This window comes from Megascapheus bottae, chromosome 3 (genome assembly GCF_031878675.1).
Source record: "Megascapheus bottae isolate mThoBot1 chromosome 3, mThoBot2.hap1, whole genome shotgun sequence".
In the NCBI taxonomy this organism is placed as follows: Eukaryota; Metazoa; Chordata; class Mammalia; order Rodentia; family Geomyidae; genus Megascapheus; species Megascapheus bottae.
In genome coordinates, this window is record NC_143511.1 from 86,509,090 (window position 1) to 86,536,632 (window position 27,543).

General features: G+C 59.8%; 1 protein-coding gene across 1 annotated transcript; it reads right to left on the reverse strand.

Annotated features, from left to right (window-relative positions):
- Positions 1-1,632: 1,632 nt before the first annotated feature.
- Fibcd1 (fibrinogen C domain containing 1) lies at positions 1,633-27,483 on the reverse strand. The gene is made up of 7 exons (XM_090329225.1): positions 27,412-27,483; positions 20,163-20,642; positions 16,893-17,052; positions 16,372-16,508; positions 5,994-6,090; positions 2,972-3,151; positions 1,633-2,607 (listed from the first exon to the last, which is right to left on the reverse strand). Exons 1-7 carry the CDS (start codon positions 27,481-27,483, stop codon positions 2,348-2,350), a joined length of 1,386 nt encoding a protein of 461 aa, XP_090185351.1. The 3' UTR covers positions 1,633-2,347.
- Positions 27,484-27,543: the final 60 nt, after the last annotated feature.

Genomic DNA, 27,543 nt, shown 5'->3' on the forward strand with positions numbered 1-27,543 from the left:
ACCCATCACTTGCTCAAAGGGGACCATTCAGGGTTCCACCAGTGCCAGTGCCTGACCCCCAGACCACAGCCACAGGCCTGGTGTGTGTCCACCCCTTCCCCGCCCGGGGCCTGCGTCCCTTCACGTTAGAGGTGGCTGGCAGCTCATGCTGGTGTTGCTTGCTGGCTTGTGAATTGCCAGATCTCTGGCCATACCCAGCGCTGTCCCCACATGACCAGGCCTCCTGACCGTGGTGCCCAGGCTGCCAATGGCCTCTCTCTAACCCCACCAGCTGGAGGCTATGGGGATGAGTGTGGGTGGCAGCGAGTGGTGCGGGGAAGAGGCGGGTACCGACGATTCACTTTCACCCCAGACACCAACTCTGGAAACTATTTTTGCATATCTCCACCGCCGCCGCACAGGTGGGGCGGAAGTCGCTTCCGTCCTTGACTTTGGGGCACCCAGGCTTCCTTCTCAGAGGTGGCCCCAGCCGAGTCCACAGAACCAGCCTGTGTGTGGAAAGAGCCTCAGTGGCAGCTGGGATATGTGGCTTGCAGCCCTCCCTGGCTCCGCTTGCCATAACCAACCAAGCAGGGAATCGGGGCTGGGGGGGGGTGTGTGTGTCAAGTGTGACCAGCCATCAAATCAGACTCAGAGGGGCATCGCTCAGTGGCCGTGGGCCCTGTGCACACCTGGCTGCAGCGGGCTGGTGTGGGTGGGTCTGCCCTGCTCCTGCAGGCACAGCCGGCATCTGCTGCGTCCCATGGTCTTCCCAAATCAGGTGGGGGCCAGCTGCAGAGCTGCCCAGCCAGGCCCGGGACACCTCGCACACATCCAGGGCTGGCGGACACGCTGCTCCAGCCTGCGGCAGGGCACCCGCCTCTTCCTGCCGGGCTCCCTGGACCTTTCGCTTGGCTTTTTCACTCAAGGCTGGTACTCTACCAGTTGAGCCCCACTTCCACGTTTAGCTTCCTGTGGGACAACTAAAGTCTCATGGATCTACGTGCGCAGGCCTCAAACGTCAAGCCTCAGATCTGAGCCTCCTGAGTAGCTGGGGTTACAGATGGGAGCTGCGAGCGCCTGGCTCCTTGCACGGCCTTTTAACTCATCTTACTTCAGAGGAGGCGTCCGGTGCCTGGCTTCACCCTGTGGATGGCGGCTGCGGTGAGGCCTGCCCAGAGCCTGGGCCATCTGGACACACACGGCACCAGAAAGAGCCGCATGGCCGCCTCTTCCCTGCCATTAGGTATCACCCCACCTCCTCCCTCCGGAGTGCTCTCGTGGGCAGCTGTCCCCGCCTCTCAAGGCACCTGCGGGCCCTGGAGGCGCTGGGGCTCACCTGTGGCAGGGGCCACGCTTGCAATGTGTGGGCATGGAGAGGGCTCTGTGTGATGTCCAGAAGGTACTTGCACCTCTGCCTCAGTCTCCCCATGCCCCCAGTCACCAGAAGGGGGCGTGACAGCAGCCTCTAGGCTGGCGGGGCCTCCACCTCTACCCGGCCTCCATAAAGGCAGGCCAGTGCTCCTGGAGTCAGTCCTTGAACATGGGGGGCGGGGGTAGTGGCACAAGCCCTGGCCCAGAAAACCAAGAAATGTCCAAGAAGCTGGGCCCAAGTCTGGGGTTCAGGCTTTATCTTTACCCCAGGGAGGCCAGAGAGGTCAGAGGCCACAGCCCTGGCTGTGCAGACAGGTTAGCTGGGGTCTGTGGGTGCAGGGCAGAGCTGGGCACACGTCCAAGAGGCTGGATGCCAATGGGATCACTGCGCTCAGTCTCAAGGTGCAAGTCAGTGCAGGCAGCTGCATCCTGGGCTTGTGCCATGGGGCACAGGGCCACAGGTGGTGGTTGGCACTGCCAGAGCCTCCAGAAGGAGGAGGGGTTTCCAGGCACCAAGAGGGGGGCATGCACTGGGAGGGTCAGTGGGCCTCAATACACCCAGAAGTCCCTTCTTACGGCTGGGGTTGTCCGCCCACCATGCCACGTGCTGGCTCAGACAAGTGGGTGCCGCCTGGTGGCTCCAGTGAGAGACAGGGCATGAAGCTGACCCTCCGTGGTCCCTGCTAGGAGACAGCAACCATGTAGGGGCCAAAGTCTGTGTGAACAGAGTTAGGGTCAAGCTGGCAGCTGGGCCACCCAGCAGATGCCAGCTGCCAAATGGGGGGGCCTATGGGGGGCAGTAAGGAGGTGGTGGGCACCCCATTTCCCAGGGGAATGAGTGTCAGTGCTGGCCTGGACCTCCCTGAGGGAAGCCAGGTCACAGGTGCATGGGGGCAGGGGAGGTGCGTGAGGGGGCGCAGGGCATGGGGCAGGGTAGGGGCTGGGTGTGGTCCAGGGTGCTGGCTGGGACAGGCCGGGCAGGGCAGGTGCCCATTCAGTGGCCCTCCCGGGCCGGCCGGATCTTCATCTCAGAGAACTTGAGTGAATACTGCCAGCCGGTCCACGAAGACCACTCGACGCCATCAGCATAGGATGTGTGTGCGCCACGCAGGTACTGCCCGTTCAGGTTGGACGTGTGGCAGTTGCGGTACCACCAGGCGCCACGGTAGAAGGCGGCACAGTTGTTCTCTGAGTGGTCACTGTCCCGGTCTTTGGTGGTGAACCTCATGCCACTGTGCTTCAGGAGGGAATCGCCTGCAGGGGACAGAAGGGTGAACGTGGGCACAAGAGTGCCCAGGGGGCCCATGAACAGGAAGGGGTGGGCACTCCCGGGGTCGTGGACAGGAAGGGGTGGGCACTCCCGGGGTCGTGGACAGGAAGGGGTGGGCACTCCCGGGGTCGTGGACAGGAAGGGGTGGGCACTCCCGGGGTCGTGGACAGGCATGGGGGCACAGGTGTGCCTAGGCCCCACACAGACCCCTGGCATCTGTGACTCAGGCTCACTTGGCCACATCTGCAAGGAGGGGCACCTTTGCGGGCTCTGCAGAGCAGGGTGAGGTGGGCCCGGTCAGGCCTCCTCTCCCTCCGCGTGGGGGAGGGTGCCACAGCCCAGCCTTACCCGCAGTGCCTGAGTAGTCGGCCACAGTGAGCGGGTACCCGTCCTCCTCAGCGTCCACGGAGAACAAGCCCACACCAAAACTCCCGTAGTGGGCGTAGGCTGTGCCGTTGTCAAAGTCTTCCAGGTCCACATGCAGCTCGTAGGTAGCCTGTGTGGTCAGGGCGTGGATCCTTTTGAGCCCTAAGACGCCGGTGGGGGGGGCAAAGAGCACCCCCAAAAAACAAGAGAAACAAGAGCTGAGCATGCACGCCTGCGGACAAGTCAGCAACCCCCAAGCGTGTGCCACAGGCGACTTCCTTCTTCCTGCAGGCGGGGTCTGCGAGGCGGAGGAGTTCTTCATGTCTGGTTTTCATTGCTTAGGGGAGGTTGGTAGCTCACACTTGTGATCCTAGCTACTTTTGTTGTTGGCCAGTCCTGGGGCTTGAACTTAGGGTCTGGGCACTGTCCTTGGGCTTTCTCAAGTCCAGCACTCTACCACTTGAGCCACAGCACCACTTTCGGCTTTTTCTATGTAGGTGGTACCAAGGAATCACACCCAGGGTTTTGTGCATGCTAGGTAAACACTCTACCACTAGGCCATGTTCCTGACCCTTCCTCGCTACTCTTATCTCCTGCTAAGCAGAAAAAAAGTGGCAAGTGGAATTGTGGTTTAAGTGGAGGGCACTAGATTCAAATGAATTAAGGGACAATGCCCAGGCCTGAGTCGAAGCCTAACTACTACCCCACCCCCTTCCTACCATCCCCGCGCTGATTTGTGCTTTCCAAACATGGGGGCCTTTGAGCTGATGGCTGGGAGAGCTCTAGGTGTGCAGTACCCCTCTTCCTTTGTCACACCCAAGCAGGATCCGTTCAGCTCTGAGCCTATGCCTGGGGCCCTCGTCTCTGTTCCTCACTGGCTAGCTTCTGTACATCTCCTGGTCTCACTGCCTTGGGAGGCTGCCAGGCTCCTCTCCAGCCCTGTCACCCCCGTCCATGTTCACGGGGATCATCTCCCTGCCCACCCCCCACTCCACAGCCACGGAGTCCCTGCTGACCCCAGCTGCTGAGGTAGGCCCAGTGTAACAGATGCTCAATGAAAACACCCTGGTGGATGGAAGCTGAGAGGCAGTGCTCCAGCCCCCTGCAGCCCCAGGGCTCAGCCATGCTCCACATACACTGCCTCCTCCCTCCTCCTCCCCCTGTCCCTCTCCCCAGCCCGTCCTGCCCATCCTGGGAATCGCATTCTCTAGGTGCTCCCCGCTCCCCGAGGTGTGATTAACTGTAGATTACCAGGGGCTTAATTAAACGCTTCACGAGTCAGCGGCAGCATTCTGTCTGCCTCTCCCCTGGCCTCCCCTCCCCTCCCAGGCCCCAGGCAGGCCACAGCCTGAGCCCCTGTGCCCACCAGCAGGGCCCAGAGACTGCAGTAGGAGCTGGAGAAGTCCTGGTCCTCCTGCATCTCCTGTCTTCCTCTCCCGGGACAGGAGAGGCCTGGATGCTGGGAGGTCTCCTACCTCACCTGCTCTACCCAGGGACGGGGCCCGGGTCAGCTGCCTTCCCTCCCCATGTACCCAGGCAGTGAAGTCAGCCAGGAAGGCCTTGCGAACAGAAGGGAGCAAGGGTGCCTGTCCCAGCTAGAAGTGGCATCCAAGCCCCAGGCAGAGGGACCCAGGCCCTTACCCAGGACAGAGCACTTCACAGCAGACTGGGGCAAGGAGGGGAGAGCCCAGAGGATGCTGGGAAACGCCTCCTCTGCTCCTCCACCAGGCCAAAGGTTAGCTCTCGCTGACCTCCCAGGACCCAATGGTGAGGCAAGAGGCAGCACCCCAAGTTTGAATCCCAGAGAATGAAATGAGAGTGAAGGAGGCAAAGGGGAGACCCTCAGACTCCCAAATCCCCACAGTGGAGACTGAACTTGTAAGTAGATTGAAGAGCTGAACCTAAAATGTAATGTTAGAAAGCACAAGTTACGAAAAAGGACAAAAATTGAAAAAAGAAACCAGAGCTGTCTCTGAAATCAGAGAATCAAATCAGGGCTTAAAATGCAGAAAATGAGGGGCTGGGAGTTTGGCCTAGTGGTAGAATGCTTGCCTAGCATGCACGAAGACCCAGGTTTAATTCAAAAAAAGAAAGAAGGGCCGGGAGTTTGGCCTAGTGGTTAAAGTGCTTGCCTAGCATGCATGAAGACCCGGGTTCGATTCTTTGGTACCACATACATAGAAAAAAGCCGGAAATGGTGCTGAGGCTCAAGTGGTAGAGCTCTAGCCTTGAGAAAGTCCAAGGACAGTGCTCAGGCCCTGAGCTCAAGCCCAGGACTGGCCAAAAAAAAAGAAAAAAGAAAAAAGAAAGAAAGAAAATTGGTGGCTCACACACATAATCCTAGCTACTCAGGAGGCTGAGAGCACAATTCAAAGCCAGCCTGAACAGGAAAGTCTGAGATTCTTATCCCCAATTAATCACCAAAAAGCAGGAAGTAGAGCTGTGGCTCAAAGTGGTAGTGAAGGAGTTAAGGGACAGAGCCCAGGCCCAGAGTTTAAGCCCCAGGGCTTAGACACACACACACACACACACACAGAGCAGAAAATTGATGACATAATTTTTTTGAGTTGGAAGATAAATGACTAGGAGAAGAGTAAATATATATCATTTAAACCAAACATGGGATCTACAGCCTTAATATATAAAAAGCTCCCGTAACTCACTAGGAAAAGACAAAACCCTCAATGAGACGAGGACAGGGCCAGGAGGCTGAGGGGCCAGTGGAGCTGACATTCACTGACCCTCATCTGAAGCTATAGCCACTCCTGCTCTGGATGCAGCCCCTCACTCTGTGGCCCAGGCTGGTCTCAAGCTCTCAACTCGCCCGCCTCTGCCTCCCTGGTGCTGACATCGGCTCCTGTGAGCCACACCAGCCAGCACTTTTCTGGCTCTCTTCCTGTGGCACCTGTGAGCAGCCTCAGGCATGCAGTTAGTACAGGGAAGGATGGGCCAGTGGTCTGGAAGGCCCAGAGGCAGGCGGGGGTTTGGGGGCTGGGGGGCTCACCTAGCCAGTGCTCCCCTGTGAGCTTGCCAAAGCCCTCTCGGTAGGCGTCCCAGCCCCTGAAGAAGTTCACAGAGCCATCTTCCCGCCGCTGGAACACCTGCAGGGGGAAAGGAGGGGGATGTCTGGTGCTGACCAAGGGACACAGGTCCCTGGATGTCACAGCGTGCAGGCCCACTCTGCCTCTGACTGCAGGATGCCAGCTGGGCCTTTCTTGTTCTGGACCTCAGTTTCCCCATTGGTCAAGAAAGGGCAGAAGCCCTGATACCTCTTCCCAGGTCAACACGAAACCCGGGTTTCCTGAGGACCGCAGGTTCTCAGCAAGGCCACCACCACCCAGGTGTACCCAACTTCCACTATCCAGCTTGTTTGTTCTTGTTTTGTTTTCTGCGTGCCAGTAACTGGGGCTTGAACTCAGGGCCAGGGCACTGTCCCAGATTTTGTGCTCAAGGCTAGCTCTCTACCAGCCACTTGAGCCACAGCTTCTCTGCTGGCTTTTTTGGTAAGTAACTGGGTCTCACAGACTTTGCTGTCCAGGCTGGCTGTGAGCTGCTGTGAGATCTGGGGCTCTCAGCCTCCAGCGCAGCTAGGATTCCAGATGTGCGCCATGGCACCAGTACTGAGGCTTGAACTCAAGGGCTTCATTCTCACTTGGCTCTTTACTTAAGGCTAGTGCTTCACCACTTGAGCCACAGCTGCACATCTGGCTTTTTGCTGGTTACTTGGAGATAAGAATCTCATGTACTTTTTTCAAACCACAATCCTCAGATCTCAGACTCCTGAGTAGCTGGGATTACAAGTGTGAGGCCCTGGGGTCTGCTTCCATTCTCATTTTCTACACTGCCCTTTCACATTAGGCTCATCTCTCAAACAGCTCCTTCCCCTCGTAACCAAAGCCTGAACCAGGATCAGCGGTGGGGGAGAAAGGGAATCCAGGAGTCCCCAAATTTACTTCTTGGGGTGTGGGGGAGAAGAGGAGTCACAGCCTGGCTAGGGAGTGACCTGGGCAGCAGCCAGGCTGGCCTGCCTCTGCAGCTTTCATCTCCATAGCATTGTTGATTTGGGAGTCTGGAATCCCTTTGGTTAAATTGCTTTGAAATAAGGACCAGACGAGCCGCTGCCTGAGTATTCACAAGATCGCTGACAGCCCTGTTCCCGCCCCCCTTCCCAATCGCCTTTCTTGTCCAACCAGCCTTTTCCTGCTCATTCCCGAGCCTCCCCTCGCCGCCCACCTGCCTCCATCTGTGTCGACGTCTGATGTACCAGAGATTTGGCTATGGAGCGCAAGTTGCTGCTTCCATTACTAAGCAGCCCGATTTCAGTCTCGTGGAACTGCCCGCTGCCTCCGGCGACCCATAGCATTGTCCTCCCATGTCCCTCGTCCCCAAGGCCATATCAGTTATGGGCATTTGGGCAGCTCCCACGTCATGGAGCAGGCTGTGTGGAGCGGGGGTGGGGAGGGGAATGTATGGGGGGGTGACACCTCCTTTTTTCCTTGCTCAGCTGCCCTGATCCTGAAATTTCAAAGTCCTCAAGAGGGATGGGCCGGGCAGAAGGAAACTCGATAAGCCTTGGAGAGATCTGAGCGGCTGAGCGTGGTATCGACTCTGCATTAGCGCCCCGAGCACGCGTGCTTTGAAAGCCCTGATCCTGGTGGAAGCCAGGCGCCCCCCGGGGGCGGGGGAGGCTGAGCCAGTTTCTGACAGAGGACTGAAGGTGCTTGCTGCAGCTGGGTGCCCTCCGGCACCTGCACCAGGAGGGATCCTGCCCCGAGGCTGGGGTGTCCCCTGGCCCTGGGGACCAGGCCCTCAGCACTGCACACAAGACGTGTCCTGACGGGCCTGGGAGGCCCCGAGGCTACAGATTTGGGTCCTGGAACCCCGGGCTCTGCAAAGATGGCCCCAGGTGACCTATGGAACCTGTTCTAGCCTCAGTCTCTGCAACTGTAGTAGGAAAATCTGAAGGAACGTTCCTTGCAGCCCGTGACGTCCAGTGAGATTCCAGTGTAGCACACAGTAGGTGCTCAGCAAAGCAAGGCTGGCCAGTCCTCCCCTCTTCCTGCCTAGATCTCCCTGACTCTCTCTCCCAGCTTCCTCAGGGGCCTGCCACACCCATGCACTCATGCCAGTGCTCCAAAGTGCCTGTGAGGGAAACTGAGTCAAGGAGCCTGAGGGACCTTGGGGCTTAAGGCCTTGTGTTGAAGCAGGTAGGAAGCAGTTCTGACCTGCGGTGGGGGTCGCAGCTTCAGGGAGGGGGACCTGGAGAAAGGGTGTCGTCCTGCCCCCGCCCCATGTCGGCCTGACTGCCTCATGGTCAGCTCAGTGCCCGCCCCCCCTCAAGACCTCGACAGGAGCTAAACCTGCACCACTGCTGCCCTGCCAGTGCTCTTTCCAGCCAGACCCCTGGGGCACCCTGCTTCTGGGCACATCAGAGCATGAACCCTGGACATGGGGGGGATCCAGGCTTGCCAGGGGGCCCTGGTGAGGGAGGTGCAGGAGCAGGCCTGAGCGGTATCAGTTCTGGTGCCTGGACCAAATACCATGGCTCACACCTGTAACCCTACCTACTCCGGAGGCTGAGATCTGAGGACTGCAGTTCAAAGCCAGCCTGGGCAGGAAAGTCCATGAGACCCCAATTACCCACCAAAGAGCCAGAAGTGGCTCAATTGGTAGAGCACTAGCCTTGAGTGGAAAAGCTCAGGGATAGTGCCTAGGCCCTGGGTTCAAGCCCCAGGACTGACACACTGAAACACAGACAAAAACATATATTCACATTCTCTGTCTCTGTCTCTGTCTCTGTCTCTGTCTCTCTTTCTCTGCTGATGCCTGAAGTCCAGTATCCTATCATTGTGTCTCTGCCTGCACAGAGTGGTACCACTGTTGACTGCCAGGCACATCCCACCTCTTCACCAGGGCCTCTTGTGCCAAGATCTGTGCTCTAGCCCTGTCTCCCTTTCCCCTGGTGCCAGAGGACAAAGGGCTCTGACATGGAGAAGGGCTGTGTAGCCTCAGCTGAGGGCTGCAGGGCTATGGATGGAGTGGGGGTGGGGGGACGTGGTAACTTGATCCCCACCTTCCGCTGGAGGGGCTAAAGCACAGCCAGGAAAAGTGGCTTGGAGAGGTGGGGTCTGTGAAGACGCACAGATGCATGCACGAGCGCACACATCACACCTGCCCATTTCTGAGGGGCAGAAACTTCCTACAATAATCGGCTGTTCTCGACGTGCTTTCTCTGCATGGCAAACCCAGGGTTGATCGCAACCCATTCAATCGGCTTGGCCACCTGTCGCTGGATTGTGAGATACGCACTGCCATCGGGGCTCTGGCTCTGCTGAGGGCCCCTCCTCATTCACAGGCTCAGACACACGTGACGGGTCCTTCAGTGCCTAGATTCACACTCCAGCCTCACAGCCCTGGCCTGGCACACTGTTGTCTGACTCCGAGACTCTGGGGCAAAAACCAGCCATGGCGTCCGGTATTTGAAGACCAGCTAGACCTCAGAGGCCTTGGTGTCTCCGGATGTGGCTGAGCAGAGAAGGCTTCAATGACAGAGCAAGGACTGGCTGGACAGGAGGATACAGCGTCCCTGGGTCCCTTCTGTCCTTAGCATCCTTGCTCAGGCACAAAGGGAGGAAGAACCAAACCGAGTTCAGGCTGACTTTTTGCTGGGATTCCTGCTGGTATGGAGACCCCAGTCATCCCTGCAGCCTCTTGGGCTGGAGCCACGAGTGGGAAGACACACAGGGCGTGTTTTCTTGGTGCAGAGTCCTGAGCGCCAGCTGCCCCCCAGGTGTGGTGGGGGGAGCTCTGGCCCTGTGCCACCCAGGCCACAAATCGCGCACTCGTGACAGCCAAGTGCCTCCGGTGGTCAGCCACTGCCCATCTGGCAGCCTCTGAGGGCAGCTGCCCCCCTCATCCTGGCCTGTCTCAGTGCCAAGAGCATGGGACTGCCATCCTAAAGCCCAGGCCAGTGACTTGGGCTGGCACAGCACTGTGGTGGGGAGGACAGCCCCTGGCTGGCAAATGAGAAATGGATGGGAAAGGTAAGTGAGCTCTGCAGGACATGGGGCAGTGGGCTGGTGGAGAGGTGAGGAGCCCCAAAGCCCCATGCCCCTGAGCCCATCAAGCCCTCCACCCTGGTGCACCCTGAGTCCTGCCCAGATGCCGGCGGCCAGCAGTGTGACTTCCAAAGTCTCAGCTTGTCGCCCACAAAACAAAGATGGCGCTGGGAGCAGGTGGCTCACGCCTGTCATCCTAGCTACTCGGGAGGCTGAGATCGGAGGATCGTGGTTCAAAGCCAGCCCTAGGCAAGAAAGTCCATGACACTTATACCGCCAATTCATCATCAAAAGGTAGGAAGTAGAGCGTGGCTCAAGTGGTAGAGGGTGCACTTGAGGAAAAGATGCCAGGGGCCGTGCCCAGGCCCTGAGTTCAAGCTCCTGTGTGTAGCTCACAGAGATGGCAGAGGCCTTGGGAGGATGGTCAGGGCAGAGCTGCTCCAGTGTTCCTCAGATCCTGTGCCTCTGTTTCCCCATCTGTAGGTGGGGGTCCTGGAAACCCGTGTTTCCATGAGGAGTGGAACTGTGGACACAGGGCGAAGTGTGTGTCCCTCTGCCAGCACAGTGGCTGGGAGGCCACTGGACTACAGGCCAAGCAGAGCCCACCAGCTCCATCATGGGAAACTGAGGCCAGAAGCGGGGACCGGGCAGGTCCACTCTGGAGCCCAGGGCAAGGTAGTTTGTGGGGCCTGACGGTCCCAGCAGGTGGCATCAAGTGCAGGGACGGCTGCAGACACAGACCACGAGCAGGGCCACGGGGTCTCCTCCCCTGTGAGGCAGGTGCTTCTGGGAGGGGAGTCAGAGTCCTCTTGAAGAACAAAAAACTTGGGCCAAGTATGGTGTGTATGCCTGTAACCCCAGCTACTCGAGAGACCCAGGTGGAAGAATCAAGGCCTCAGGCTGGCCCTAGGTAAAAATACTAAAGTCAAAAAAAAAAAAAGGCTGGGATGTAAACAAGTAAAAGACTCAACTCCAGGTCCACAACAGGAAGGAGGAAAAGGAGGAGGAAGAAGAGGAGGAGGAGGAGAAGGAGGAGGAAGAGGAGGAGGAGGAGGAGGAAGAGGAGGAGGAGGAGGGTGGTAGGGAGTGGGGGGCGGGAGCAGCTGCCAGCAGCTCATGTCTATCATCCCAGCTACTTTTCAACCCAGTTATGGCAGGAAGCCTAAAATAGGGGGATCACAGTCCAGGCATGTACCTGGGTAAAAAGTAAGGGCATATCTCAAAAAACAACCAGTGCAGAAGAGGTTGGAGGTGCAGCTCAGCAGTAGAGCACCTGTCTGGACAGCACGAGGCCCTGGATTCAAACTCCAGGAATGCCAAGAAAAGAAGCAGCAATGAGACTTGGATGGGTGGTGAGTGAATCCCTAGGCAGGCCTCAAATAAGTCAAGAACATTTTGGAGGTGCTTCCATCCCTGGAGCAGCCGTCCCTCACCCCTGCAGGTTCTGGCAGGGTCAAAGCAAAGGTGTGAATGGGGCAGAGCCCAGTGGGGTTGCTCACAGCCCCCCCCCCCCCCGGGGGATGGAGGCCCACTGCTTTTTTTTTTTTCTCCCTTGGTCGGTCATGAGCTCTTCAGCTCAAGGCTACTGCCCTACCCCTTGAGCCACAGCACCACTTCCAGTTTTCTAGTGAATAATTGGAGATAAGAATCTCAAGGACTTTTTAGTGCCCGGGCTGGCTTTAAATTACGATCCTCAAGATCTCAGCCTCCCGGGTAGCTAGGATTACAGAGGTGAGTCACTGCACCCTGCTCACTCCTTGTTTTTGACTGGAAGTGGTACCCCCGGGCCTGGCGCCCTGCCATACTTCCAGGCCTGGCAGTGGTGCTTGCCAGCTGCGGGCAGACAGCTTCAGGTTGCCATTTATCAAGTGTGAGCTAGGGCGGCGAGTGCCACCTCACACACCACCAGTTACTTTGGAAGCTTGGGAGATGCCACGTGCTCAGGGCTCCCTGGAGATGGAAGGTGGGGCACCCATGTCTCATGGGTCACAGGAATGTCCCCAGAGCAGCGTGGGAGCTGGGCGGCAGTGTGGGACCACAGGAACCCCAGCCCCTGTGGGGAGCAGCTGGGTCTACAGCAGACTCTGAAGCCTGAGCTGGCTCCCTGCACAGAGTCCTGGCGGGGGGGGGGGGCGCCCCCATCCTGGCAGGAAGCCCCAGGGAGCTTTTATCACTCCCAACGCCCATGCCTGCCAGGCCCCTTTGAAGTTCTGGAGCTAGCTGCAGGTCGGGGGGACAGGGCCCTGGCTCCTCAGCAGCAGAGCCAATTAGAGCCCCATCAGAGCCCGTGACCCCACAGTGTGGGCAGGCAGCAAAGCAGGCAGGTGTCAGAGCAGAAGCAGGGGCGCAGTAAAGGCTGTGTGTGTGTGTGTGTGTGTGTGTGTGTGTGTGTGTGTGTGCATGTGCGCACGGGGTGGGGGCCCAGCTAAGGATCAGAGCAGAGAATGGGGAGCAGAATCGATTCTGCGCGAGTCTCTGCTGTCAGAGACGCTGAACTGGGCCCAGGTGTGTGACCTCGATGGTGATTATGCAGAAACTTGGCAATTAGGGCCTGGTGGCCGCAGGGCCCTGGGCGGATCTGCAGGGACCCCTCCAGGGACAGAGGGACCAGTGAGAGGCTCTCCTCACACTCCTTCCTCCTCTTCCCCTCCCCTGCTTTCTCATCCTCCTCCTTCTGCTCCCCCTACTCCTGCTCCCCCATTCCTCCTTGTCTTCCGTTCCTCCTCCTCCACTGCTCCAGCTCCTCTTCCTCTCTGCTCCTCCTGTCCCTTTTCCTCCTCTCCCCCTGCCTTTCCCTTACCCTCCTCTTCTTCCCTCTGTTCCCCTATTGCTGCTCCTCCTCCTCCTCCCCTCCCCCTGTCTGCTCCCACCTTGCAGGCCGTGTGTGTGGGGGGGAGGAAACTGAGGCTCTGGGGTGATCAGTGCTCCAGAGGTACTGCAGGGGTATAGGCCCGGTGCCCACCCTTAGCTGCAGGGGCCTCAAGAGGGCACATCCCATGCCAGGCACTGGAGGATCACGCCTGTAATCCTAGCTACTCAGGAGGCTGAGATCTGAGGACTGCAGTTCAAAGCCAGCCCTGGAAAAGTCCGTGAGACTCTGATCTCTACTAATCTCCAGAGAACGGGAAGTGGTGCTGTGGCTCAGGGAGAAGGGCGGTAGCTTTGAGCTGAAGAGCTTAGGGACAGCACCCAGGCCCAGAGTTCAAGTCCCACAACCAAAAAAAAAAAAGGGACGCATCCCCCCCCCTCCGGCCTCGTGCCCACAGGCAGGAGGAGGTGGCAGAAGAGTGGGCCGTGCTCCCAGGTGGGGTGGCCTCCCCCTTCCTCCTTTCTACTGAGGGCGGTGGGCACCTATGATGTCCAGGAGTGACTCTGACATGACCTGACCCTCCTGGCTCCGCCTGGCCTGGCCCGTGGTGGCCTTTGGCGAGCCTAGGGCAGAGGGCTAGGCTCATTCATAGCCAGCAGCCACGTGAGCCCCAGGGAACCTGGAGGCATTGGTGGATCTTCTCGTGACCTCCCCAGCCACAAGGAGCCACAAGTAGCCCTACCCCATGGTGTGGCAGCTTCTGCAGCAAGAATTTAGGGGCCACGCCATTAAGCCTTGGACATGCCTGGTTCACACCCACTGCTCCCTCAACCGCTGCAGCCCTGGCCTGCTGGGTCGCTCCAGCCCTGCAGAGCCCAACTCCTGGTGTACCGCCCTCCCCACCCCCCACCTGCCTTTTCTGACCCCAGTGCACAGCACATAGCCATCCAGCCCCCAACACGCCCGCCACCTCCCCCCCTCAGCTCTGCCAGCCCCAGCTTTGGGCCTGGAGTCTGACCGGTGAGCACCCACTCCTGCGCCTTGCTGGCTGCCTGTCCTAGGCGCAGTGCTGGGACACCAGGCTCCCCTCATGCCCCACTTGGGCCATGGGGGGCAGGGGCGTTGCCCTGGCCAGCCTTGCTGCACACACAGGAAAACGCTCCCCATACCAGGCCACGCTACAGGCCCCTGTGGCCTGGGGGACACTGGCATGGTCGTATGAGCAGTGGTAAGCAGAGTGCAAGTGTCTTCCATGCTGGCTCATGCCAGCTTCTCCACGAAGCAGGTTCTTGGGGTGCGGCTCGGCTCTGGCAGCCCAGGGCAGCCGCTTGGATGGGGAACTTAATGAGGATGGATGGCCCAAGGGATGCAGAGGAGGCAGGCGGCACCCCTAACGACAATGGAGCTTCCCAGACCTTCCGAGTGGCAGGGAGGGGATCCCAGCGGGTAGAAGGCCCGGGCGGGGGCATCGCTCCTGACAGCGCCCAAATGGATATTAATGGGCACGGCCCGCGCCAACGTGCGCAGACCATTCGGCCTCCACTGGAGCCCCGACCCAGGTGTGGGAGCGGGGCTGCATTCTCACCCACGCCCCTCTAGCTGCCCCCCAAACCTAGGCTGAAGGAATCCCAAATCCTGACAGCCTTCCAGGGGGAGCGGCTTCAAGTCCGCCTGCCTGGGTGCGAGGCCTCATAGCCTGCGGCCCCCGAGGCCCACAGGCAGAAGCCATAACTCAGACTCTTCTTGCTTAGGAAAACAAAAAAGCTTTTAACCCCCTGACACAGACCCAGTCCGTTTAAAAGCTCTCCTCCCCGGCGGAAAGACAGGCTCAGAGACAGGCTCAGAGTCTCCCGTGCGGGAGACTCCGCGGCTCTCAGCCTGGCTCCTAATGGCAGCCAGGACTCGCCTCTCCTCACCTCTGCTGGAGACGCTGCCCCCCTCAGATGTGCCTGTGCTCCCTCCCTCTCACGGGCGCCCTCATCTCCTGGAAGCACTCCTTCTCCTCCACTTCTGCCTGCTCCTCTGTCTGATGAGAAACTCTCCCCTCAGCACCCACCAGCCTAGACCTCAGTACACAAAAACAGTCAATGCCCCAAGCAAGCCTCGGTGTGCAATGGGGGGAAGGGAGTGAGGGGGGGGGGACTGGAGGGAAACCCAGACCTGAGTGCAAGGTTGCAGCAAGGAGAGTGTCTGTCTTTTCTCTTTCCTTTCTTCACGCTCTTGCTTTGTCACTTACGGCTAATGCTCTCCCATTTAAGCCACACCTTCCTGTCTAGCTTTTGGCTAATTACTTGGAGATAAGAGTCTCATGGACGTTCCCACCCAGGCTGGCTTTGAACTGTGATCTGAGGATCACAGCCTCCTTTCTAAGTAGCTAGGACTACAGATGTGAGCTATCAGCATCTGGCAGAGATAAGCGTCTTAAGGGCTTTCCTGCCTAGGTTGGCTTCAAACTCCATCCTCAGATCTAAGAACCCCAAGTGGCTAGGACTACAGGCATGAGCCACTGGCACCTGCATTTTCTTTTCTTTTTTAGAGGAAAGCCTCCCTTTTTGCCGGGGCCACAAATGTGGGCTGTGTCCACCTGATGAACCCCTCCTGGCATGGCCAAGATGAGCAGGCGCCTTCCCACCCCACTCAGCTCCCTTCCGGGGAGATGATGGAGTCTTCAAGACTTTCCTGCCTGGACTGGCCTATAGCCTCAGTCCTCCCTAGTGGCGCTTCCTGTGCAGCTAAGATGGCAGGCCTGCACCCCCCACCCAGCTATCCACCTGCGCCCCGGCTGGCCTCAAACCACGATCCTCTTATTCACAGCCTCCCAAGTCACTAAGCTGACAAGCTTGCACCACCAGCACCCAGTTGGATTTGTTTTTTTTTTAATATATTTTTATTGTAATTAATAGAAGGGTTACATGATATTTGCCAGATAAATGGTGCATCAGTTGGATTTGTTTTAAGGGTTAAAGAGGAGAGTTTCTTTCTTTCTTTAAAAAAAGAAAGAAAGAAAAAAAAAACAACTGTCTTCTGAATAATATTTAAGGAAGACCACACGAACATTTTTATGAAATTCACATTCCATTGTCTACAAGTGGCATTACTGGAACAAAGCCACACCCCTGCCGACTCCTTTTGTTTCCTCATTTCCCAACCACGCTGGGACCGATGGCTGCTACAGAGCCTGCAGAGAGCACAAGCCCACATTCCCAGCCCCTTCCACCCTTTGCAGACAACATGGCAGAGGCTGGTCCGGAAGGGACTTCCAGCGAGCCCATCTAGGAGACACTGGGGGCCCAAGCCCAGGCTCTGGTCTTCCAGCCCTGGGCCTTTCAGGGCCTGCATGGCCCCTCCCTGCCCCTGACTGGGACAGACCAGGGTGGCCACGCAGCCAGGCAGGCGCCAGGAGGCCCTGGGGTCTGGCGCAGGTCACAGGGTCTCATGCTAGTGTCTCCCCACCCCTATCATATACCAGACACCCCGGGCGCCAGGCACCAGGTGCACCCTTGAACGAGACTCACCGTCCAGCCGCCACCATCAGTGCTCATGTCACAATACACCTGGAAGCCAGCCGGGTAGTGTGTGGGGAAGACTGAGTAGACGCCATCTTTCTGCTGCCCACTCAGGAGGACGTCCAGGCAGTCCCGGGGTGGAGGGCCTGTGGCAGGGAGGGACGGTCAGGGCGGAGGCAGCCCAGAATCTGTGTCCCCACCTCCCTCTCCTTCCAGAACCATCTGTAGCTCTTGTTCTCACTGTCTCAGGAGCGCTGGCCTTGGAGCGAGACCTTAGCTACGCTCCACTCTGGGTAAGCTCCACCTGCCTCCATTTTGCTGTCTGGAAAATGGGTTCTGAATGCTCAAGGCAAGACACAAGCGAGGGGCCCCGGGCTCCAGGCTGTGGGGGAGCGGCCACGAGCCCTCCGACTGGCAGTGGAGGAAGGTCCGCACTTAGGGCCCCTGGAAGCAAGGTGGGGCCCCAGTGTCTTGTGGGGTGACCCTCATCCTGGTTCTCCCCTCTCCTGAGGGGGGTTCAGGGCACTCACCGCTGGCACAGCCCCGGGGCCGGGCTCCGCGGGCCGGGGCCCTCTGGAGGTCCGCCTTGACTCGGGGCCGGCCCAGCCCCCGGTCCCTTTGCAAAGCGTCCAGGAAGTCGCTGATCGAGTTCACCAGGTGGGCCATGTGGCCTTGGCTCTCAGACAGGAGCTGCAGCACACGAAAGGTCACGGTTTGGGGGGTGGGAGAACCGGGGAGCGCTGGCTGTGACTGTCCCCAATGGAAGGGGCTCTAGCCCGTGGCAGCTGTGGCCCTGAGCTGACTCCACCATGACGTGATGAGTCAGCCAGGCTCTGGCAGACAGTGCTCTCCTCCCAGAACACACGGCCAGGAGGGAGGGGATAGGTGGATCCAGCTCCATACTATGGTAGTGACCGTAATGCTAGCTGTTCAGGAGGCTGAGACCTGAGGATCTCAGTTCAAAGCCAGTCTGCGTAGCAAAGCCTTTGAGACATGTATCTCCAGGAAACCTCAAAAAAGACAAAAAGACTGGAAATACAGGCGTGGCCCAAGTAGCAATAGCCTTGAACAAAATGCTCACGAACAGCGCCCAGGCCCTGAGTTCCAGCCCCTGGTGCTGAACTTGGAAGAGGGATGAAGAGGGTGACGTTTGCTCTGTGGCCGCGCTGTCACAGGGACAGGGACCACACACCCAGAACCAGCCTGTGTCTTCCGGCCCCTGTGTCCTCTGAACACCTCTGCTTGGGCTTAGGACTTGGGGCCGTCATCTTTGCTATACACGGAGAAACTGAGGCCCACAAGGAGCTGAATCTGCTAGCAAACAGGCCCAGGGCCCAGGACTCAAATCTCTTCTCTGAGAGGAGGGGAGGAGGAGCCCGGGGCTGGCTTTGGCTGGGAAGGGGCTGAGTTCTGGCACTGCTCCTCCCCATCCTCAGCCAACCTCCCTGGCACTGTGGGGTCACAGCTATCTTTCTCTTCTCCCTCCACCACCGTCCAGGCTTGCCACTTGGGCAGGCAGACTGGCTCCCAGGGACCAGGGGGTCTCCATGAAGGGCTTGGGGTCTCTGCTCCCCCCCCTCAGGCTTCAAGAGACCGGGATCATGTGGAGTGAGAGGTGGGGCCCAGTGTGGACTCAGCACCGAACCTGTCACTCACAGATAACAGCCCGGGGGGGGGGGGGGGAGGGAGAAGAAACCCGAGAGCCAGCAGTTTACACATGTGACTCTCAGCTTCTCCGTCCAAGGCCAGGCCTGCTGGTCCCTGCCTGTTTCCCCTCCACTGGGCATGTGATTCCTCAGGGAGGGCAGAGCAGTCAGGGAGGGCAGGGAGAGCTGTGGTGACCTGAGGCTGGCCTGTCCAGTCCTGTGAGGAGAGCCAGGCCACCCCTGGGAGGGGAGACAGCAAGGGCCACCTGCTGGAGGGCCCTGGATGCTTGTCCTCGGCCACTGTGGCTCTGACACTGCGCCTCCCGTTTCCTCAAGGGCAGGGAAGATCTCGGCTGAGATGGGCAAATGGTGACAGCTGAAGCCAGCATTCATGGAGCAGCAGCTCTGCCGACAGAGCCATTCAGGGAGGGCACCACGCAGAGCCATGGAATCAGAGCGTCTCAGCTGCAGGCCCAAGTTCCCTGGGGCCCCTCGCCACCCAGCCTCAGTTTACCCCCACCAAACAGGGTACCCCATGACATTCCTGAGATGACAGAGCACAGCACACATGGGGAGCCCCGGTTCTTCTGTAAGAAGACTTCCGGAAGCCAACAGCTGGGGGTTGCTCGCCAGAGGCCAGCAGGGCCCCGTGTGGCCATCAACTTTCCAACCACCCTTCGGGCCCAGCCTGTGGCCCCCCTGACTCCCTGCAAGTGAGTGGATGTGGAGCAGGGGCTGAAGCCTCCCACCTGTCACCCTACATACTCAGAAGACTAAGATTTGAGGATGGTGGTTCAAAGCCAGCCCAAGCAGCAAAGTCTGTGAGATTCTTGTCTGCTGTTAACCAGATAAAAGCTGGAAGTAGAGCTCGCGTTCAAGTGGTACAGCACTACCAGCCTGAAGCAAAAACAAAGACAGTGCCAGGCCCTGAGTTCAAGTCCCCACTCTCCCCTGAACACAGTGAGCCGTGGCTTCAGGACCTCAGAGGTGCTATCTACCTTGCAATGCTGGGGCGGAGGTTGGCACCTGCCACTGCCCAGCTTCTAGGGAGCATTTGTGGACCCAGCCGTGCCGCTCAGGGGCTGTGCCGCAGGGGGGGTGGGGTAGAGACGCGGTCTGGAGGATCCCAGTGTCCTGCTGACTGGGCCAGGGGAAACAGCAGGGAGCAAAGCAGCAGGAAGCTGGCTGTGACCCCCCCACCCAGGAGGGGTGGCCAGTCCCCGTCAGTCACCCAGACAGGGTGAAGAGGCTGTAATTTCCCAGCTGCAGCCTTCAGAGCGGGGAGGGACTCTGCTCATGAGCCACTGGGTGACCAAGTGTCTTCCCACGCCGGGTGTCCAGCTGGGGGTGGGCCGGAGGGTTGGGGCTGCTGGTGGGGGCAGGAACTGGCTTCCGTTTCTGAAGTTCTGAGTCACAAGAGGTGCCACGAAACAGCACTGGAAAGCTGAGTGCTGTGGCTTACCCCAGTATCGGCTACTCAAGAAGCCAAGATCTGAGGACCAAAACTTGAAGCAAGAGCATGCAGGAACATCCAGGAGACTTTTATCTCCAATTAACCACCAAAAAACCAGGAGTAGAGCTGTGGCTCAAGTGGTAGAGTGCCAGCCTTGAGCAGAAAAACAAAACAAGTCAAGGACAGTACCCAGGCCCTGAGTTCAAGCCCCAGTATCAGCACAGAAGGAAGGGAGGGGGCTGCAGGTTAGACCACAGGCCTGACCCGGCTGGACCCCTATGGGAACCATGGAGGCCCACGGGAGGACAGCGCGGGAAAGCTCCCCCCGGCCTGGCGAGCCACTGAAGAACAGGGCGACGGGGAAGGGTAAAAGGTGAGGGCCGCTCCAGGCCTGCCTGCTTCCTCCATCACTGGAAGATTGGGCAGCACAGCAGGGGTTCTGGCTGGGACGCTGACTGGCCCCAGGGCCTTGAATGCACCCCATTCTCCAGGGGCTCCTCCAGCCACTGGCTGCCCTGAGGCTCATGGCAGATAGCTGGGAGAGGAGCGGGCGGGGCACTCTGGCTCCCCAGCCGGGTGGTATCAGGGGGGGCTCAGCTCATTCCCAGATGGGGATGGAGACAGTCCCTGGTTGGGGACACTTAGACTGCATCTGTAGCCATCAGGCCCCAAAAGCCCGTCTCCTGTGCCAGCCTGCGTACCTGGATGAGGTGGCCCTGTTCACTCTGCAGGGCGCTGAGCCCCTGGCCCAGAGCACTGTGCACCTTTCGAAGCCCTGTGCACTCCGCCTGCAGCTCCGATGCCTGGGCTAGCAGCCGGGGCAGCTGGTCAGCCAGGGTGTCCAGCAGCTCCTGCCCAGGGGTGCCAGCCCGCCGTGGCAGTGCCTGCCGCTCTGTCAGCGCCCGGAGCACGGAGGCCTGCGCGCCCTCCAGGCGGGCGAAGCCGTCGGCCAGGTCGGGGCAGCGCGGGTCGATGGTGATGCTGAGACGGGAGCTGTCCGCCCTCTCCACCGTGACCAGGGCGCTGTTGGCCCCCGCGGGGCCCGTGCTGACCACGGGCGGGGGGGCTGTGCCTGGAGTCTGACCGTGGTTCAGGAAGAGCAGGGCAGCCGTGACAACCGCAGCCAGCAGGACAGCCAGGGACAGCAGCACAGCACACACCACGCAGCTGCAGCTCGGCCGCTGGAGATGGGACAAACGGACAGGCAGGCGAGAAGAGAGTGGTGTCACACTTCAGCCTGGACAGGAAAGTCTGTGAGACCCTCACCTCCAATAAAGTACCAAAAAGTAGGAAGTGAGCTATGGCTCAAGAGGGTAGAGTGCCAGCCTTGAGTGAAAAAGCAAAAGGGCAGTGCCCAGGCCCTGAGTTCCAGTACACACACACACACACAGCCCAGAGAGAGAAAGATGGAGGAGTGAGCCAAAGACAGAGAGGAGAGACTCAGAAGATGAATCTGGGGTTGGAAAGGTGGAAGGCAGACAGTGGTCCCCACGGGTGGCACGGGCCTTTCCTCTCACACCCCTGCCCTGCTCTGTGTGAGCGTGAGCTCCCCGCCCCCCGGCCTCACTCCTTCCCACAGCCACATGGCACCAGGGGAGCGGTCCTCACCCCTGCCCCTCCACTGCCATTCCAGCCCACAGCCTCTACTCCCCAGGTCTCCTTCCCCAGGCCTCCGTGCCTGCTGGGGGATGTATCCTGCCTGGAGGACTCGGAAAGCAGAGCTAGGACTGTGACTGACGCGCTGACCACCTGCTAAACACAGTCAGGGGCTCACTGGAAACAGTGCCTTCACCGAGGCCTGGTCGCTTCCCTTTATTGCTGGCGCTGGGATTTGAAGGCCGCCTTGGGCTGGCGCTCTACTGTTTGAGCTGCACCTCCAGCCTTGCTCGCTGCTGGTTATCTTAGAGACCTGACTCTCACCGCCTTGTCTCCCTGAACTGGCTTTGAATCTCATCCCAGCCTCCTGAGCAGCTAGGATGATAGGTGTTGCCACCAGCGCCTGCTTGAGGGTCTCATCTGGCCTGCAGCCCCCTGAATCTCTCCAGCCTGGCTGGGCAGTGAGGAACAGCGGGCAGGGCCACTGGGAGGGAGGGGACAAAGGCTTTGTGGGCGCTGTAATTCTCCAGAACAAGCCACACCTCAAAGCAGGGCAAAGCGTCAGGGAAGACGTGCTTAAGAACAGGGTGTGCGAGGGGCTGGGAGTTTGGCCTAGTGGTTAAAGTGCTTGGCTAGCATGCACCAAGCCCCGGGTTCGATTCCTTGGTGCCACATACATAGAAAAGCCAGAAGTGGTGCTGAGGCTTAGAGGCTTAAGTGGTAGAGCTCTAGCCTTGAGAAAGCCCGAGGACAGTGCTCAGGCCCTGAGCAAAAAAAAAAAAAAAAAAAAAAATAGGGTATACCAACTGGGTCATTTCATCATTTCAGGGACGGAACCAGAAACCAGAACCAAGGAGCAGCTTGCAATTCAAAGGGGCGTCATGATTCTTGTGGACCCAGATTCACAGAACCGAATCGCTCCTAGCCACCGAGCACTTCACACTCAGAGAACCTCAAGGCCCAGAGAGGGCAGGGGGTTTCCTCCAAGTCACACTGCAAATTAGAAACACAGCTTCGGTGGGGTCCCAAGCCTTCCCACATGGGCCAGGCACCTCCGGTAATCAAATCTCTTCAACCTTAAGATCCCCATTTGCGACGTCCTTAATTCGAGATGCCTCTTTAAACCAGTTAGCATATTCACGCCCCTGGAGCTGTGCCGGGTGTGCTGGGCTTCTGCAATAAATATTAGCGGCTTTTATTATCTCATGATCGATGTGCACACAGCATCTGGAGGTGGTTTTTCTTTTCCTCCCAGCACATTATTTCTGTGTTCTGGGTGCTGAGCAGAACCTCCTCAAACATAAATGTCAGGAATAGCCCCCCCTCCGATCTCTGATGGGGCTCCTGAGAAGGGCAGGGGAAGAGATGGGCTTCCTCCGGGAAGCCCTCCTTGATTGCTACCCTCTCCCCATCTCATCCCCATGACAGTCATTCTTCCTCATTCACTGAGCTGTCCCAACCACTCTTCCACACCAGCTGGGTGAGCCTGAGAGCCAGGCTCCAGACGGCCACAGGAGGTCTCAGGGGAAGCCAGACCCAGCCCTGCCTTGGGGGGGGGGGGCGGCCAGAGACTCCATCCTCTGACCCCAGATGCCATCTGAGGACAGTGGAGACCCACTTTCTGGTGAACTGCCAGTCATGGCAAGGACCTGCCGGATGGGCACAGGACAATCCTGATGGCTGGCAGCTAGGTAGATGGAGAGAGGGACAGGAAGCAGCACAGTCTCCCAGTCAAGACTCAGCAGGTTGAGGTTCACGACCTCTACGGCCCCCTCCCGAGCTCTGGGCCCCAGGCTGGATGACCTCAGAGGACATGGCACCAAGTGGAGGTGACCTCCAGCCAGCCAAGTGCCCACCGGGCCTGTAGCTCACCGGCAGGCACTGTGCCGTCACCACCATGGAAACCTCCACCCAGGCGGAGCGCTGGAGGCTCACACCTGAAATCCCAGCTGCTCGGACTGTGATCTGGAGCTGAGATCTGAGGATCTCGGTTCAAAGCCAGCCCAGGCAGGAAAGCCTGTGAGACTCCCATCTCCAGTGAGCCACCAGAAAACTGGAAGTGGAGCTGTGGCTCAAAGTGGTAGCCTTGAGCAAAAGAGCTCAGTGACCGTGCCCAGGCCCTGGGTTCCAGCCCCAGGACTGACAAAAAGAGAGAAAAAAGAAACCTCCCAGTAACTCCTGCGGCTGAGCTCATTTTGCAGATGGACAGAGAGGCTCCGTGAGCCCGAGTCCCAGGGGGACAGCCCTGCACCCCAGGCTGGAGGCTAGGGACACGCGGGTCCCTGAGCGGCCTCTGATCTCTGTCCTCTGCCTCAACACAGCCTTGGCTGCAGAGAGGAACTCCACATCAGCCCTGCGCCCGCCCGCCCGCCGCACACCTCCACCGGAGCTAGGCTGCCTCCTTGGCGTTGAGCTCAGGTCGCAGGAAAGACTGCAGGTGGGATTGGCTTGGACACCCTGCCTGGGGGGGAGGTGTGTGTGTAAGGGGGACCCTGGGGGTCCCTCAGAGGCGGGGGGGCATGGAGGCAGAAACAGTCTTCAAGATCATCTTTAAAGACGAAGAGCTGCTAGACACGCCTTGCAAAGAAACTGACACACGGGGTGATGGGGTGAAGGGGCTGGGTGGGGACCGGAGGGAGGGAGGGAGGGAGGGAGGGTGCACCTCAAGACTGCGGCTTGTGAACGAGCCCCGAGCCAGGCAGAGTGGGCACACCCCGGCTCTGCAGGACGCGAGGACACCCATGGGACCCCCGTCCTGGGAACAGCCCTGGGAGGAGCCAGGAGACCCTGGTTCGAAGCTGACAGTGTGAGTGAGCTCCCAGCCAGAGGAGGGGGCTCTGCTCCCGGCGGGACCCCTCCAGTGACAGTCTCATCACAGCAGCTGCCTCCAGAGCCCTAGCCAATGGCCTGACGGGCTGGGCAGTGCCCGAAGGGTGGCAGGAAGCCCCAGAGCTGCCCTGATGCGAAGTGACGTCCCTCCAGGTCACATCCTCGCAGCCACCAGCCCAGAGAAGCAACGGGGCCCCAGGAGGAGGGGGCTCAGTGCCAATCAGTGTCAAGCAGCAGCCACATCCTAGCCCCAGTTGCCCGACGTGGGCAGTGCCCCACCCCGCGGCCCTCTGTCCCCCCACCCCGCACGAGGCTCACCCAGCCCAAGGCATGCTGTGCAGTTGGCACAGCATGGCGTGGATTTTGTGGTGGGGGCCTCAGGGGTAGAGGGGCAGGGAGAGGGGTGGCTCGGCATCCCTGTGATCCTCTGGGCTCTGCCCCCGCTCTGGGGCCCCAAAGACTGAGAAAGAGGGGCCCAGGCCTATGCCAGGGGATGTGACAAGAATCCTGTCCTGCTGGGGAGCGGCCTGGAGGAGCGGCTGAAGGGCAGAGGGTCTGGGGGACACAGGAGCTGCTGGCACTGCCCACCCCGGCATTCAAGTCCCAGACCCTGGCCACCAGGGAGCACTGGCTCCTCCAGGGTGGAGACTCACCCTCCTCTACCCCTGGGGCCCCGCCCCCCAGCACCGGCCCCCCACAACTCTCTCATTTCACCTCCTCTGAGCCCCCCCTCCCCTGAGCTCCTCGCTTCCCTGTCCCCCCTGCCGGAGCCCCTCCCGCTGCAGATCGCTGCCCCTGCCGCGGCCTGGCCCCCACACGGTGCCCACGGGGCCTCAGGAGTGCCACGGGTGCCCCAGCACACCCAGCGGGCTGCCAGCCCCCAAAGCCCATGCCTGGCACCGGCGCCCCTTCATCCGGTCAGGTCACCCCCAGGTCGCGTCTCTGCGCCACCCCAGCCTGGCCCAGAGCCTTGGCTGACCTTGGCCTTGGACGTGCCCTGAGCCTGTGGAGTGGGGCTCAGGACTGCCAAAGCAGGGAGGGGTCTTCCTCTCTCGCTCCCCCGCCTCAACTCTGCCTCGGTGACCTCACTCCAGAGAGTCAGCTATGGAGCACTCGCGCGGCTCACAGTCTTATCTGACACTGGGTGTCTTCTGCCCAGGAGATGCCAAGCACCCGAGGCCCAGGCTGCATCTCCTGACTCCACACAGGATCTCTATACATAGCCACCAAGTGAATTAGATGCAGCAGGGATTAAGGTTAGACGTCAGGAAGAACTTCCCAAGGAGAATTTTTTTTTCCCTCCCTTCCTAGGATGTTTTTTTTTTTTTTTTTTTTTCAGAAGTTCTGACAACATCAAGATCAAGAAACTGTCTGGGGGTGGGTGAGAAGTGAGCAGCCCTGTGGGGTGGTAAGGAGAGGGCAGTGCAGGGCCTTGGGGGGAGATGGTCACGGGGGTGGAGGGGAGGGAGGCTTTCCGCCCACACTCCAGGACGACAAGACTCATGTCTATTTCTAGAGCTTTTCATCCAACCAACTCCAAACTCCTCTCTCTGCCCCAGGGTGCGGGCACCCCTTCCCTGTGCCAGGGAAGACACACTAACAGCATGCCAAGGTCACCCAGCAAACCAGGAGCTGAGCCACACAGGGTGGGGATGGGGCAGGGCCACGGGCTGGGATCCTGCCTGGTCCTCTCTCAAGCAGAGTGCACACCCCTGCTGGGACCCTCAGGGGAAATGGGACTGAGACCTGAGGATCATGGTTCAAAGCCAGCCTAGGCAGGAAAGTTGTGAGACTCTCATCTCCAATTAACCACCAGAAACCAGGAAGTGGTGCCGAGGCTGAAAGTGGTAGAGGGGTAGCCTTGAGCTGAAGAGCTCAGGGACAGAGTGCAGGCCTGGAGTTCAAGTCCCATGACCCAAGAGAAAGAGAGAGAGAGAAAGAAAGAGGGCCGGGAGTTTGGCGCAGTGGTAAAGTACTTGCCTAGCATGCACAAAAACCTGGGTTCGATTCCTCAGTACCACATACATAGAAAACAAAGCCAGAAGTGGTGCTGAGGCTCAAGTGGTAGAGCTCTAGCCTTCGGAAAACCCAAGGACAGTGCTCAGGCTCTGAGCACTGGAGAAAGAGAGGAGGGGGGAGACAGGGGGGGAGCATGGGGCTGAACACACTGCTTTAGTGTGCAAAAGTCACATGCACAAAAGTCCGTGAGACTTATCTGCAATGAACCACCAGAAAACCGGAAGTGGGACTTGGGCTCAAAATGGTACAGCGCTAGCCTTGAGCTGAAGACCTTAGGGACAGTGCCCAGACTGACCAAAAAAACAAGTATGTATAGGTGTACCTGTGAGAGGGCGAGTGTGTGCGTGCACACGTGTGTGAGTGGGTGCTATGCACGTGCATGTGTGCATGCGTGACATGCACCCGTATGGGTATGTCTGCGTGCATAGACAGGAGAATGTTACACACATCCGTGTGTGTATGTGTACAAAATGGGAAAAGCAGCCGTGCCCAGGGCTGGCAAAGGACGAGCAGTCACTCCCGGCAGGGCTGTGGCTGGGGCGGCGGGCAGGCCGGGAAGACACGATGCGGTCCTAGGGGCTCCCGCCTGGCGCCCCAGCTCCTCAGGAAAGCCCAGGAGACTCGTCTCCAGGGAACCAGCAAAAGGCCGCGGTGGGGCTCAACTGGTAGAGCAGCCGTCTTGAGATGGAGGCTGAGGGACAGCGCCCGGGCGCTGAGTTCAAGTCCCAGGATCAGCACGGGTGTGCGCGCACATGGACACGCGAACACACACGAACACGCACGAACACGCACGAACACACACACGAACACACACGAACACGCATGAACACACACGAACACACACGAACACGCACACACGAACACACACACGCGCGCGCGCGCACAGGGCAGGTTCCCCGGGCCGCTTGGAGAGGAGCTGGCTTGGCCGCCCCCCGGGCTGTGCGGCCGCCCGGTCCTCTCCCTCTCTGATCGCGCGTGGAATGGCTCGGGTGCGGGCGGGGAGGAAGGGGGCGAGGGGCCCGGCCCGCCCTGCCGCCGCTCCCCGCGCCCGCGCCTCCCCAGTGACAGCTGTCTGGGAGAAATGTAAAATTTAAAACGGGCCGGCGCCCCCCTGCCGCCCCCCGCCGCCCGCCCGGGCCCCCGCCGGCCTCGGGCGCCCTCCGGGTCCCGGGCAGAGACCCGGGCTCGAGTCCGCCGCCCGCCCGTGACCCGCCTCCGGCGCCCTCGCTGAGCCGGGGCGCTCGCCGGGCAAAGGGAGCGGGCTCCGCGGGCGCCGCGCGGGGATGGACGGGCCCCGCTCCGGCCCCGCTCCGGCCCCGCTCCGGCCCCGGGCGCCGGCTGCAGCCCGCGAGGTCCCGGGGCAGCCGCGGGGGTGCGAGGCGGCCGGGCCGCGCCGCAGCCCCGGGTCCCCGCCCCCGACACACCCGCGTGCCAAGCTCGGCTGCGGGCCGAGCCCGAGCGCTCCGCGAACTCCAGCCCGCGCCCCGCGCCCCGCGCCCCGCGCACCTGCGCCTTGTCGCGCGGCCGCTCCTCAAGTTGGGGCGCGCCGCCCACAGTCTTCCACCGGTCGTTGGCCATCTTCGGGGCGCGGGGGTCACCGGGCGCCCCGGATCCAGGCGCCGCGGGGCTGCGCGGGAC

Excerpts from the sequence above, each read along its gene's own strand:
- Fibcd1 (XM_090329225.1), bottom strand. The coding sequence starts at position 27,483 with ATGGCCAACGACCGGTGGAAGACTGTGGGCGGCGCGCCCCAACTTGAG. Across the intron at positions 17,053-20,162 it reads AACAGGGCCACCTCATCCAG|CTCCTGTCTGAGAGCCAAGG; the intron begins GTACGCAGGCTG and ends CGTGTGCTGCAG. Across the intron at positions 6,091-16,371 it reads CTGATGGTGGCGGCTGGACG|GTGTTCCAGCGGCGGGAAGA; the intron begins GTGAGTCTCGTT and ends TTCCCCCTGCAG.